At 47.7% G+C, this 13,512-nt stretch overlaps 1 protein-coding gene across 2 annotated transcripts in view; it reads left to right on the top strand.

Annotated features, from left to right (window-relative positions):
* Positions 1-13,512, top strand: part of LOC127619583 (adenylate cyclase type 2-like) — a 109,599-nt gene that overhangs the window by 85,500 nt on the left and 10,587 nt on the right. For both annotated transcript variants that reach the window (XM_052092468.1, XM_052092469.1), the window contains exon 16: positions 12,330-12,467. In XM_052092468.1, coding sequence (XP_051948428.1) covers positions 12,330-12,467 — 138 coding nt within the window. The remainder of the gene's footprint in view (positions 1-12,329; positions 12,468-13,512) is intronic.

The raw sequence follows: 13,512 nt of genomic DNA on the forward strand, positions 1-13,512 counted from the left end.
ATGGGGCATTGGGGAAGGGTACGTGCAGTCTGATACAGTTGGTCGTCCTGCACGTAAGAATACCTGCTCGCTCCTGTATCAGCAGTTCACGTACACGGCTCAGCGCATGGCACTTTTATAAGTGGACCCCTAGTGTCGCTTCTCTGACACAACGTGGAGAGAGCGACAGAAGGGGAACGTCTAGGTTACGTATGTAACCTCCGTTCCCCGATGGAGGGAACGAGACGTTGTGTCTTCCCCGCCACGTCGCTGAGCCGAGCCACTGTTGTGGCCGGACCATTTCCGGCTCCTCAGAAAAATCCTGAATGAACTCCCGTATTTGCGCCACTTAAATACCCGTATGTCCGGGGGCGGGACATGCAAATACCGGCTGCCAACTTCTCATTGGCCTTTTTTCATAGATCAGAGGTGGATATCAGCACTCAAGAGAGACCCCTAGTGTCGCTTCTCTAACACAACGTCTCGTTCCCTCCATCGGGGAACGGAGGTTACATACGTAACCTAGACGTTGCTATTTCTTTGCTGTATTCAGTCACAAAGTATCGAAAATGGTCTGGATGAATTTATCAGAGTAAAAGTATAAATTTTCTCTTCAAAATGTAGTAAAGTGAAAGTAAATGTCCAAAGAAATTGTTGTACTCAATAAGGTAGAAAAATGTAAAAACTGTTCTTAAGTACAGTAATAAAGTATTTGTACTTCGTTACTATACACCACTGATCTCTAAGTATATTACTATAGCTTTTGTGAGGGTAAAATATCTTACACCACATTCAAGGGCCTATAGATTCACTTGTAGACTTGAGATGTAGAAAACCTTCCATGGAACTACAGCTGAAAGTAGCCAGTTTGTCTGTTTATTGAGGCAACAAAATGTTATTCTCATAAGTCCTGACCTTGCAATGCACTTGTAGGTTTTGCATACAATTCACCCACCAGCTCGACTTGCTTTGTCCCTGATTAGCTAATTAACTAAGCTATGGATTCCATGAAAATGGGTGAATCTCACAAAACCTGTTAAGGTGCTGTAAGCAATTTATTTATTTATTTTTACTTAAATTTTTTTGTGGATGGTATGCAGAAAATGTTCCTACTCACTGAAAGAAATCACTGACCATGTTTACATGCACTTAAGAAAGCAGTTCCTATTCCAGGGTGTAAAGCAGTCAATTGAAAGGAGGCGGCGAGAACTGGCTTAAATAATAGTTTTAATGATAAACTTAAAAAGACACAAACACACACAGGACAGACATGTCCGTAAACTAGCTCTCTCTCCCGCACAATCCTCCGCAGTCGGCATTTATCCCTCTCGAAGGCTTGATTAGCCTGATAAGGGACCGAGTGTGTATGATCACGACCTGGCCCCGCCCTCCGCCCTGCCACTCAGGGTATTTGCAGAAAGCTGTGTTCTGAAATGTCAAGTAAACGAGAACGCCGATTCCCCTTCTGTCACTCACTCGACGTTGTGTCGGTGAAGTGACACTAGGGGTCTCTCTTGAGAGCCTCAGTTGCCTCTGAGCTTTGAGAAAAGGCCAACGAGAATTGGCAAACAGAATTTGCATGCCCCTCTCCCGTACATATGGGTATAAAGGCAGGGAAATGTGGATCTATTTTTGTCAGATTTTTTCTTCGGCGCCAAGCGGTTGTGTGTCCAGCGAGCTGGTGTTCCACAACTGTTCCACTCACCTCCTTTTTCCTCACAGATACTTCAATAAGAGCGCACGCGCAGCAGGCAATGAGATTGAGGACACAAAGCAAAGTTGGTTAAATTATACTCTAGATTTAAATGGCAAATGAACACAAGCTAATTAAACATTTAACATGATTGTCACTAGAGGGCAGAATGCAATTGTCATATCTGGAGTTCAAGATGGTGAAACAGGGTTGTCAGTCATTGATGCTCTATGGCAGTTTGGGCACACTAAGATGGCCGCTCGAATACTTCTGGGGGCTTCACCTCCATGTAAACGAATCGCCATTCTTAAAGGTTTTTTAGGACTGTGCATGTGTGTGGAACAGACCGGAGGACAAACATCATAGGATGGAGCCCAACAACAAGTCAATACAAATGAAAGAATTCAAACTTTCTGGGAGTACAGTGGGAAAAGCACATACACTATAAACTATACCCATTAATACATACCAATATAAAATATTAGTCGCATATGTTCGCGTATATTCACTCGTACATTGGGGGAATCCTGGAGTTTTATTTAGGAGGGATACCCTACTATTGAAGCAATTGTATATCGTTTTGTAAAGTTAAGGAAGCAAACACATCAACAACTCATATAGCCTGTTTTCTCACAATAAGCCACTTTCTGGTGTCTATGTAAACGGAGTTGCAGTCTTCGACACTTTCTGTATGTCAATCATTTTGCACGTTCTTGTAGTATTGTAGTTGAAGCGGATCGTTGAGGCTTAATGCCATATTCAGATTCATAAAAGTTGGTGGTTGAGAGTGTTATTTTGCAACTGTTGTGTGTGACAACCGCATGCACTATTGCTGCTCTTCTGCTTGGTGACTATCTTAATGCTATCTTTGATGTGCATTGTTTTGGAATGAGGGGGCATGGCTCAGGGCCAATCAACACATATGTAAGGTGGTATTGGTGACCGACTAGGGCATCATCGCTTCAAGTAGGTATAGCTGCAGACCGGAGATCTCCAAAATAGAGTGGGGTTACTTCAAAAGTGGGTTGTGTCAACTCCAAAAGGGGGCATCACTTCCACTCATGGTTAAGTTTAGGGAAAAGGTTAGGTCAGGGGCTCCCTATATCTTTAATGGCAATTTGGAGCTCACACCCTTTTTGAAACAATGCCTGCAGCTATACCCTTCTCCATCACTTTGGGGCACCAATCTACCAAACCAGTTTCAGCATGTGTCCAATCTGTGTCAAGCAAAATGTGCCCTGTGTGTTCCGATAATATATTGTGGCGCCCTCCATGGAACTTATAGGCCATGTACTGAATGCCTTATTACTATATCTCTTACTGTTTCTGTTATATTTGTGTTTGGCAAAAACACTGAGAGTAATATGGCTTGTATGCCATTGTGAACACGACCATAGACTTAAGAGCGTGGAGCTCGTGAATTGGAGCGATGCCCAATGTGTGAAGAAATAATCACTCTTTTAATCGGTTCTTAATAAATTGGTCTAACGTACGGACTGAATCTTTTGAAGCACTTTGTTGCACAGTTAAACAGTTATGGGATGCTTTACAAGACGGAGAACAAAAACAATGCTGAATTAAGTGGATACTTACAATTCATTGAAACAAAACCTGCAACTTCATTCAATCATTTGCCAGAGATGAAGAGGGTCATGAAAACACATGAAAACACTTAAAAGTACCAAAAATGACCAAGCCAATACCATGTTTGTTGGACATGTTCCTTGGAGTAGCCTACCATATAGATACCATGAAGGTTTTACCATGATGCTGCCACAGCAGGCTTTTGAAAAAGCTAACTTTGATAAACTTCTGTGTAATGTGAAAAGGTGTTAATGTGTTTTTAGTTCATAGTTTCATTAATGCAACACAATATATGTCAGCTACAAAAGAAAATGTACAAATGATGTAACTAAAATCACCCAGAAATGTATTCTTTGGTGCTGTTTTTGCAAATAAATAAATAAAAATCTCCCCCCTCCGCCTACAACATTATGGTAAAATAGATTGTGTACTTGATAGGCCCAAGACTCCCCAGAAGTAATGAAAGCCTACAAATGCCCCTGCTGTGAAACATACTGTACAATGTGCATATAGATCTTAAGGGAAGTGCACCTTTGCTTTTCTGTGAGGTTCATACACAAGAAAAGTCTCCAGGCAACTTCAGCTATATAGAAAGTAACCTCTTTTTCTGTTTATTGAGGCAACAAAAGTACATTTTCATAAGTCATGACTTTCCAAAGCACTTAAAGACTTTGCATACCATTCACCCACCAGCTCGACTTGTGTTGTCCCCGATCTGTCTTTTAACGAAGCCCCAGTTCCAGTTGAAGATACAGTATTTAAAATAATAAAAAGAGGCCACATTGAATTGCTGACACCTTGGATTCCACTCTTACCTAAAAACCTTCTTGTTTCTTTTTAGTGTCGAAAAGAAACATTAGCTTGAGTGATGATACTTTTTACTGGGTTGTTTGTGATCTATTTTTCTCACTGGATGGCAGTAAACTCAAGTCCCTACAGGTCTGGGGATATGACAGGTTATTTTTATAAAACTCTTTGGCACTCTTGATTTGTGTGTCTTTTATAGTAGGCCACTGTCACAACCAGCTGTCAGTGTCATGAGTGTCTAGAGCTCTGTGAAATTTAGTTAAGCTAGTTTCCTATTTATCTGATGTGAGACTTCACATGGTCTTCGGTTTGGCCCACAGATAGAGAAAAATGAAAGGGCTAAGGTTTCCTCATAGAAGTGTTACAGTATGTTTAAATACTGAAAGCGATTTTTTTGTATATGTGATGTAACTAACAGATGATTCACTTGTGTGAAAGTTTGTAGGGCTGTTTTTTTTAGCTCCTCTATCTCTTTTGCTCCTTTTAGATTGAAGCCTGAAGTGTTTAAGGTCAAGGTTGAGTGTTTTTGAAAAGCTCTGTTACACTGCAGTTCCAGTAATACTCATCATGACAATGCAACATAAACTGAGTCACTGAGTAAAGAGAGGGTAATACAGCCTCAACAGAGTGAGACGGATATTACATTAGTGGTGCATTCAGAAGAACATGATGAGTTTATAATTGCATTCTCTTAAAGGCCAACAAGTCTTGTTGTAGATAAAAACTCTGAGTTGACTCTTTTATGCATAACGAGACCATCAATAAAAGATGTCTCCTCCATGTAAATCCGTGTTGGTCTAACCAATCGTGACCATGACAAGAATGGGTGACAGGATAGTAGCTTGGTAGCCACACCCACAGTGAAATCTCATTGGTCCATAATCCATTTAGGTAGTGTAGGTAAAAACTTTTTTCAATTGAGTGCAACAGTTTGGTTCCAGAAGTAAAAATCTTATACATTTTTTCCATAGCGGTATTGACTTTAAAGACAAACCTACCATGATCTTCAAAGTTTTCCAAAGGCCAGATTAACCAATGGGGAATAACAAAATTCTTCAGAAACATAATGATTTAAAATCTTAAGATTGTCAATTCAAAACCTTACAATTTTTTGACAATTTTAAAAAGCCTGCCAACTTTAGAAAATGCAGTTCACTTTTTTTCTCTCTCTCTCAGTAATTCAGACATTCTCAGAAAATTCAGTAGATTATACTGTAATTACTGGCTGTTAGATTCAGTTTAAAACAATAAAATAAATTGTGATTTACAAAACTGTTCTCAAAAGATCTGTTAAAAATACATCATTATCAGCAACAAAGCTTCAAATTTGTCCTGACTGATCGGGATTTGAACCTAGGTCGCTATGTTTACTGCCAGTACGACTTGATCAGTGTCCCACATATAATTATTCATTCACTTTGTTATATTTAATGGTCAGAGAAAGTTACTCAAACTATTAGTTCATCAAGCCATTATTCATTATAAAGAAATAAAAGCAATAGAAAGTATATTATTGACACATATCAGCATATGTGCATTTAGTGTTGCAAACAAAGGAATTCAACATGCCATTTAATGCTCTGACAAATGTAATTGCCAGTTCACATTCATACCAATGTCTTACTTTAACATGGGCAACCCTGTGAAATGGTTAAAATCACTCTTAAACTGTGCCAAATTCATTAGAACAGACTTCAGTAAAAAAAAAACGTCTAGGTTACGTATGTAACCTCCGTTCCCCGATGGAGGGAACGAGACGTTGTGTCAGAGAAGCGACACTAGGGGTCACTCTTGAGCACCGATATTCACCTCTGGACTATGAAAAAAGGCCAATGAGAGTTGGCAACCAGTATTTGCACGTCCCGCCCCCGGACATACGGGTATTTAAGCGGCGCAAATACGGGAGTTCATTCAGGATTTTTCTGAGGAGCCGGAAATGGTCCGGCCACAACAGTGGCTCGGCTCAGCGACGTGGCAGGGGAGACACAACATCTCGTTCCCTCCATCGGGGAACGGAGGTTACATACGTAACCTAGACGTTCCCCTTCTGTCGCTCTCTCCACGTTGTGTCAGAGAAGCGACACTAGGGGTCCACTTATAAAAGCGCCACGCGCTGAGCCGTGTACGTGTACTGCTGATACAGGAGCGAGCAGGTATTCTTACGTGCAGGATGACCAACTGTATCAGGCTGCACGTACCCTTCCCCAATGCCCCATTTAAGCCATCAGGATTCCTTATTGGTGCCCCGGAAGGGGGAACAAGGTGCTGGCTGCCAACCTGGGAACGGGCCAAGCCTGGCTGGGCCTCTTTTCTCTCTATGTTTCTCGCATAGATCAACTTAGGCCGGGGCCCTTACACGCATTGAGGGAAGGGGGTCTTAGCCCTTATTCAGGGCGGAGAAGACCCTGCGGAGGCCACGCCTACCCGAGAGGGGAGGCAAGTTTAAGTGGCAAAACCATCAGAGGACTGACTTAGGGCCTATGTGGAAAAGTCGGTGCGGTGGTGGATCCAGCCTATAGAGGGGGGAACATACAGCACGGCAACCGAGGCAGCCGTGACTGCCTAAGGGAAGCACGGGAGTCCGCTCGCCAGAGGGGACAGAACTGTGGCGTTACACACAGGGGGAGTCCGAAGGAGGCCTTTCCTGTGGAGCACCTACACCAGTGCAGGGTAGCTTGCGGTACCCGCAGAGGCTTGGGTCGGCAAGTTCCTCCGCTGAACTGCGACCCACGAGGGCTAGGGAGGAATCAACCAGTGTCCCAAACCTGAGATCTCCTGGGAATGAAGGCGCACTGTTTCCCCTGGTTAGGGGGAAGGGCGCTAGGTGCAAGCGATTCACCCGGTCAGATCGTGAGCATGCCACCGAGTTCTACGGGCTCGGTACCTGAGAGAACACGGGACGATACTGACCCAACTCGGAGATTGTAGAATCTCGCGAAAGTGTTAGGTGTTGCCCAGCCCGCTGCTCTACAAATGTCTGCTAGGGCAGTGCCCATGAGGACGCAACACTCCTGGTGGAGTGGGCTCGGACCCGCAAAGGGGGGGGCACGGCCTGGGTGTGATAAGCCAGGGAAATGGCGTCGACAACCCAGTGGGCGAGTCTCTGCTTGGAGACAGCATTCCCTTTCTGCTGTCCCCCAAATCAGACGAAAAACTGCTCAGAGCGTCTAGTGCTCTGTGTGCAGTCCAGGTAGATACGTAAGACACGTACTGGACACAGCAGTGAAAGGGCTGGATCTGCTTCCTCCCGGGGCAGCGCTTGCAGGTTCACTACCTGATCCCTGAAGGGTGTGGTAGGAACCTTGGGCACATAGCCCGGTCGCGGTCTTAGGATCACGAAAGTGTCTGCCGGACTGAACTCCAGGCAAGCGTCGCTAACAGAGAACGCATGCAGGTCCCCGACCCTCTTGATGGAAGCGAGCGCGATCAGCAGGGCGGTCTTGAGAGAGAGGGCCCTGAGTCCAACTGAGTCAAGCAGCTCGAAGGGGGGTCTCTGGAGTCCCGTAAGGACGACCGAGAGATCCCAGGAGGGGAACAGGTTAGGCCGGGAGGGAGCTATCCTCCGGGCACCTTTTAGGAACCTGACGATTAAGTTGTGCTTACCAAGAGACTTTCCGTCTACCGTGTCATGGTGGGCCGCGATAGTGGCGACATACACCTTGAGGTTGGAGGGGGACAGCCTCCTCTGACCTAACTGTGCACTTCTGCGGGTCTTCGGCTCGGGAAGAACACCAGTCCGGGAACAGACGCCACTTTAGGGCGTAAAGATGCCTGGTAGAGGGGGCTCTGGCTTGGCTGATTGTATCTACGACGGTAGATGGTAGACCGGCTAGATCTTCCGCATCCCGTCCAGGGGCCAGACGTGGAGGTTCCTGAGGTCTGGGTGTGGGTGCCAGAGCGTGCCCCGTCCCTGAGAAAGAAGGTCCTTCCTCAGGGGAATTCGCCAGGGAAGGGCTGTCGTGAGGAGCGTGAGGTCTGAAAACCAAGTCCGGGTAGGCCAACAGGGGACTACCAGAATGACTTGCTCCTCGTCCTCCCTGACCTTGCATAGTACCTGTGCAAGAAGGCTCACTGGGGGAAATGCGTACTTGCGCAGCTCCGCGGGCCAGCTGTGTGCCAGTGCATCTGCCCCGATGGGAGCCTCTGTCCGGGCATACCAGAGCGGGCAGTGGGAGGTTTCTTGGGAGGCAAACAGGTCTACCTGAGCCTTGCCGAACCGGTCCCAAATCAACTGGACCGACTGGGGTTGGAGCCTCCACTCCCCGCCAGGCAAGCTTTGTCTTGACAGCGCGTCCGCTATCACATTGAGGTTGCCGGGGATGTGAGTGGCGCGCAGTGACTCCAGTCGCTGCTGACTCCAAAGGAGGAGACGACGGGTGAGCTGTGACATGTGGGGGGAGCGTACTCCGCCTTGGCGGTTTATGTAGGCTACGACCGTGGTGCTGTCTGTCCTGACTAGAACGCGTTTGTTCCGAGTTAACGGGAGAAACTTCTGCAGGGCCAGGAAAACAGCCAGCAGCTCTAGGCAGTTGATGTGCCAGCGCAGCGGGCCTCGGTTCCACCGGCCTGCAGCTGCGCGCCCGTTGCACACGGCGCCCCAACCCAATTTGGAAGCGTCGGTTGTGACCAGAACGCATCGGGACACCTGCTGCAAGGGTACACCTGCCCTTAGAAAGCAGAGGTCTGTCCAGGGTTTGAAGGTTTAGCGGCAGGCAGAAGTAACTTTTACGTTGTGCGTGCTGCGGCGCCATGCTCGTCTCGGGACTCGAGTCCGGAGCCAGTGCTGAAGTGGTCTCATATGCATCAACCCCAGTGGCGGAGGATGCCATATGCCCCAGGAGCTGTTGGAAACATTTTAGCGGGACCACGGCACCTGGCTTGAAGGAAGCGAGGCATTTCAGCACTGACTGAGCACGCTCGTTGGAGAGATGTGCTGTCATTGAAACTGAGTCTAACTCCAGACCGAGAAAAGAGATGCTCTGGACCGGGGAGAGCTTGCTCTTTTCCCGGTTGACCTGAAGCCCCAAACGGCTGAGGTGCCTGAGCACCTGGTCTCTGTGTGCGCATAGTAACTCTCGAGAGTGAGCCAGTATGAGCCAGTCGTCGAGGTAATTGAGTATGCGTATGCCGGCTACTCGGAGCGGGGCAAGAGCTGCCTCTGCGACTTTCGTGAAGAAAGGTACAACAAAGTAAGGGCTGTAGACACCCTTCTTCATTTCGGTTGGAGGGACAGGCTCTATCGTGTCCTTTAATAGAAGGGAGGCGATTTCTTCACGCAGGGAATGGGCATGTTGGCCGTGTACTGCGGAAAAATGTACGCCCACGAAGGGGGGCGGAGACCTGGCAAACTGAATTGCGTAACCGAGTCGAATGGTCCGGTGCAGCCAGCGTGACGGGTTGGTCAGTGAAAGCCACGCCTCTAAGCTCCGTGCTAGGGGCACCAAGGGGACGAGTTTTTTGGACGTACCCGGCGGGGCTTCGCAGCGGTGCGGAACAGGTAACGCAGCGTCGGGAGGCAACGTGGCGTCCCAAGGCTCCGGTGCTGAGAATAAACTCAAAGCTCTTACCTTGCTCCGCGCACCCGGCAGGGGGCGGGTTCGTGACTGAGGAGGAGGTCTGATGCTGGCATCCTCTGGACTCGTCTGAACCGGCCGGCCGGGGAACAGTCGTGAGGCTGAAGGTGGGGACACCGCGTCCATGGAGCCGGGACTGTTGAGGCCTGAAAGCAGAGTGCCGTGAGAACGGCATTTGCGGGCCAGGTGACCCCAGAGACAACAAGGAAATAGCTCTATAGAGTGTAACGAATTTAACAAAAAATTCTCCTCCCAGCCCTCCACCGGGGAACGGAGTGGTCTTACCAGCTCCGGAGCTAACGTCTCGGTCTCTGGGTCTGTCATCTCAGGAGCGCCTGGGAGCCTTCTGGGTCCTCAAGGGGGTCCGTGAGACGATGGGCGTCCAACTTCTGCGGGGGGCACAACACTGGGGCTGAGAGCTGGGCCCACTCACTTGTTAGTTGAGGCAGAGCACCACTTTCTTTCTTTCTTGAAAGCCGCAGGAGGACGCCCTCAGCGAGCAGACAGGGCATGGCCCCTGGCGGCAGGTTTGCGGCAGGGCAGGATGCTTTTTTTGCTTGAAAATAGCCTTCGTCTGTTTCTTCACCACTGAGGACTGCTGGGCGAAGTCGTCAAGTGGTGTCGCCGAATGGACGGAGCTGGGAGACGGGGCCGTTTGAGAAAGCGTGCTTTGTCTGCCTCCCGTACTGCCTGTCCATCGTTGCGTTTCTGGACCACGGAGTGGCCATCGCCTGTTTGAGTGCAGTTCCTGCAGCACGTCAAGAACAGGACTACCCAAGTGCAGATTTTGAAGTGCCCTGGCCCGGTGGACTTGCAGGAGGGGGCCATGGCGTGGAGGGGGGAGCGGTCTGGGACCGTTCTACCACCGAGGGTAGCGAGAGCAGAGGAGTGAGGAAGCTGGGCTTGCTCAGCTCGTCATGCACGTCCGGGAAGGAATCCAGGGGGGGGCGTGGCTGTGAGCGGCGCACATGCCCGCGGAACCAATTAAGCCCGGGGAAGCATAGCGGACCTTCTTGCGTCAGGCTCAGACTGGGCGGAGACCCGAAGGTGGCGGCCCAGGCGAGTTATCCGCATCCGAAGCCGCTGTTACGCTCTCCGATGCAGCGGTGATGTCATCATCCAATGCTGGGGAGCTCGAGGGACCGGACGGTAGGCCGTTAAGCGGACCGCACTAATCCCGAGCTCGAGGGAAGCAGGCAAGCGTGCCGGGGAGGCGGGAGGTTTTCGGGGGGATTTACCCGGCGAAAGCGTCCCGTTATTCTCCCCAGATCATTCTTCATCGCCCGCGGCGCCTGCCTCAATCCCGTAGGAAGGAGGCGAGGCGCGGGGGGGGCGGCTGAGATGGCTCTGTCTCACTACAAGAGAAAGCAGAGATCGCAACGCTGCCGCGGCTATGTTCTCACACTGAAAACATAACCCATTGGAGAGAATGCTCATCCCGAGCTCGGACAGAAACAAGCAAGCGTGCCGGGGAGGCGGGGGTTTCGAGGGGGTTCACCCGGCGAAACGGAGCCCGTCATTGTCCCCAGATCGTTTTCATCACCCGCGGCGCCTGCCTCAATCCCGTGGGAAGGAGGCGAGGCGCGGGGGGCGGCTGAAGCCGCTTTCTCTCACTACAAGAGAAAGCCTACGACCACAATGCTGTCATGGCTATGTTCTCACACTGAAAACATAGACCATTCATAAAAACGCTGCCTGCGTGTGATCGCAACCCAGGAATGCAAGGCAGTTTGTATGACCGTCAGAGGTGGGGAGACATCAACCACATCCAGAAACTACACAGGGGCGGAAATATCGTCTTTAAAAAGACGCGTCCTGAGAAGGACGTTCAACGCCGCTGTGTTTTGCTCTTTAGAGCGAAATTACTCTTTTAGAATAACTCTTTCGAGTTGTCTGCGCTGTCGAAGCGCCCAGGGGCAAGAATGCACAGCCGTGCACGAAGGAGAAAGCCGCTGTTATGCGCCGTCAAATCCAACAACATGCAGAGCGTCAGAGGATTAACCAGGAACTTGGTGTGTAACTCGCAGCAGAGTTCATGCACGACCATCGGCTCCGAAGAAATTTTCTGAATGAACTCCCGTATTTGCGCCGCTTAAATACCCGTATGTCCGGGGGCGGGACATGCAAATACTGGTTGCCAACTCTCATTGGCCTTTTTTCATAGTCCATAGGTGAATATCGGTGCTCAAGAGAGACCCCTAGTGTCACTTCTCTGACACAACGTGGAGAGAGCAACAGAAGGGGAACTTATAATAATACCAATACCAATTTTTTATAATGTGCAAAATATCTTTTCTTTGCTCCGTGACAGTTCACATTAAATTAATCTGCTGAAAAAAACAAGTAAAATGATTAACCTGCAAACTCACATTCAGTTCTGCCTCCATTCTTATATTAAAAACAACAGCTTTTCACGATCAAATCAATTCCTGATGGAAACCTTTTTTGTTGTTGTTGTTGTTGAATGTACTGAAAAATGGTTTACAAATAAATGTTGATCTTTACTTGAACTCAAAGTTGATATCAGGGCACAGATTTGTTTTATTGTTATTGCATTCACACAATTTGAAGTTATGTTTATTAATGTGTCCCTTATGCAGCACAATCATAAGCATGGGCAATAGAAGCAAATATGCTAATGAAGTTGGTGGGAGTTTAAGCTTGTTTTTTTTACTTTTCTCTTGTTGCTGTAGCAATGGGGTAAAGCAACATCCTGCACTATGCCCTGGCTTCCGGGCTCCTCGAAAGTCATCACCAACAAGCCCTGGATCCGACTTGTGCTCACCATGGCAACCACTGCACTTATCCTGGTCATGGCCGTGTTCAACATGGTAAGCATCACTACTGCATGATGCCAGTCCTATCAACTAGAATGGACTGCATTTGAAATTATCATGATTTATAATATTCACTCATGATTCATTATGTTAATTATGACCATGCATGAGCGGGTTCAATAAGAAAAGGTTCCATGCTTTCATCATGTGTACTTTGGTTATTGTTATGTCAATACTTTGAACAGCCTTACTGGTTTTAAGGCTAAGTAATTCAAGGAACTCTTGAGGAATAATGGTAACATTAAAAGCCTTGCTCTCGCTTTGCCTCTTAATTTTCTTGTGGTCAATAATATATTGATGGTTTTGTAGAGCAAGTCACATGGGAGTTGCCTGTCTTGGTTTAAACAGTGTTAACTCACCCTATGATCACTTCAAGGAATAGTTCACCCAAAAGAGGACACTTCTGTCATCATCTACTCATCCTCATGTTGCTCAAACTCATATGCTTTGCTTTCTTCTGTGAAACACAAAAAGGGCATTTCACACTGCGCTTAACACCGGGTTAACATCTTTTTAAACCCTGTATTTAATCCCGGCTAAAGCAACATTACACACATGTATTTTTAAAAGGGGGTTAGCACTGCTTTTTACCTGGGGTTATGAAACCCTGCTCCAGAGCTGGGTGAGCAATGCATTGCGGTGCCAGATACATACAGTGTGAAAGGATGCAGTGTTAGAATGTTTTAGAAAGTTGTTTAGCAACAAATCATATAACGCCTCAGTGCTTTCCTCATTTCATATTCATGCGCTTAGTACAGTCAGTGAAACCTTCACACACTGTTTACGTTCTCCATCTGAGGGAAACCGATAAAGTGCCGAACAGTGATGGCAAGCACGATGGCTTGATGAAGAGACAGTATTCTGTGTTTTCGTGACTTATTCTAGAAAATGAAAGACAATCAAAGCTGATTTCAAAAGAAGAGCAGGCCTGACGTGTTACATGTCTGTTGTGAACTGTATTCATCCAATCATTGTTATTAACACTGTTAATATGCAAATAAGAACATTAACCCGAGATTTACAAATGTACAGTGTGAAG

Source organism: Xyrauchen texanus, chromosome 26, assembly GCF_025860055.1.
Source record: "Xyrauchen texanus isolate HMW12.3.18 chromosome 26, RBS_HiC_50CHRs, whole genome shotgun sequence".
In the NCBI taxonomy this organism is placed as follows: domain Eukaryota; kingdom Metazoa; phylum Chordata; class Actinopteri; order Cypriniformes; family Catostomidae; genus Xyrauchen; species Xyrauchen texanus.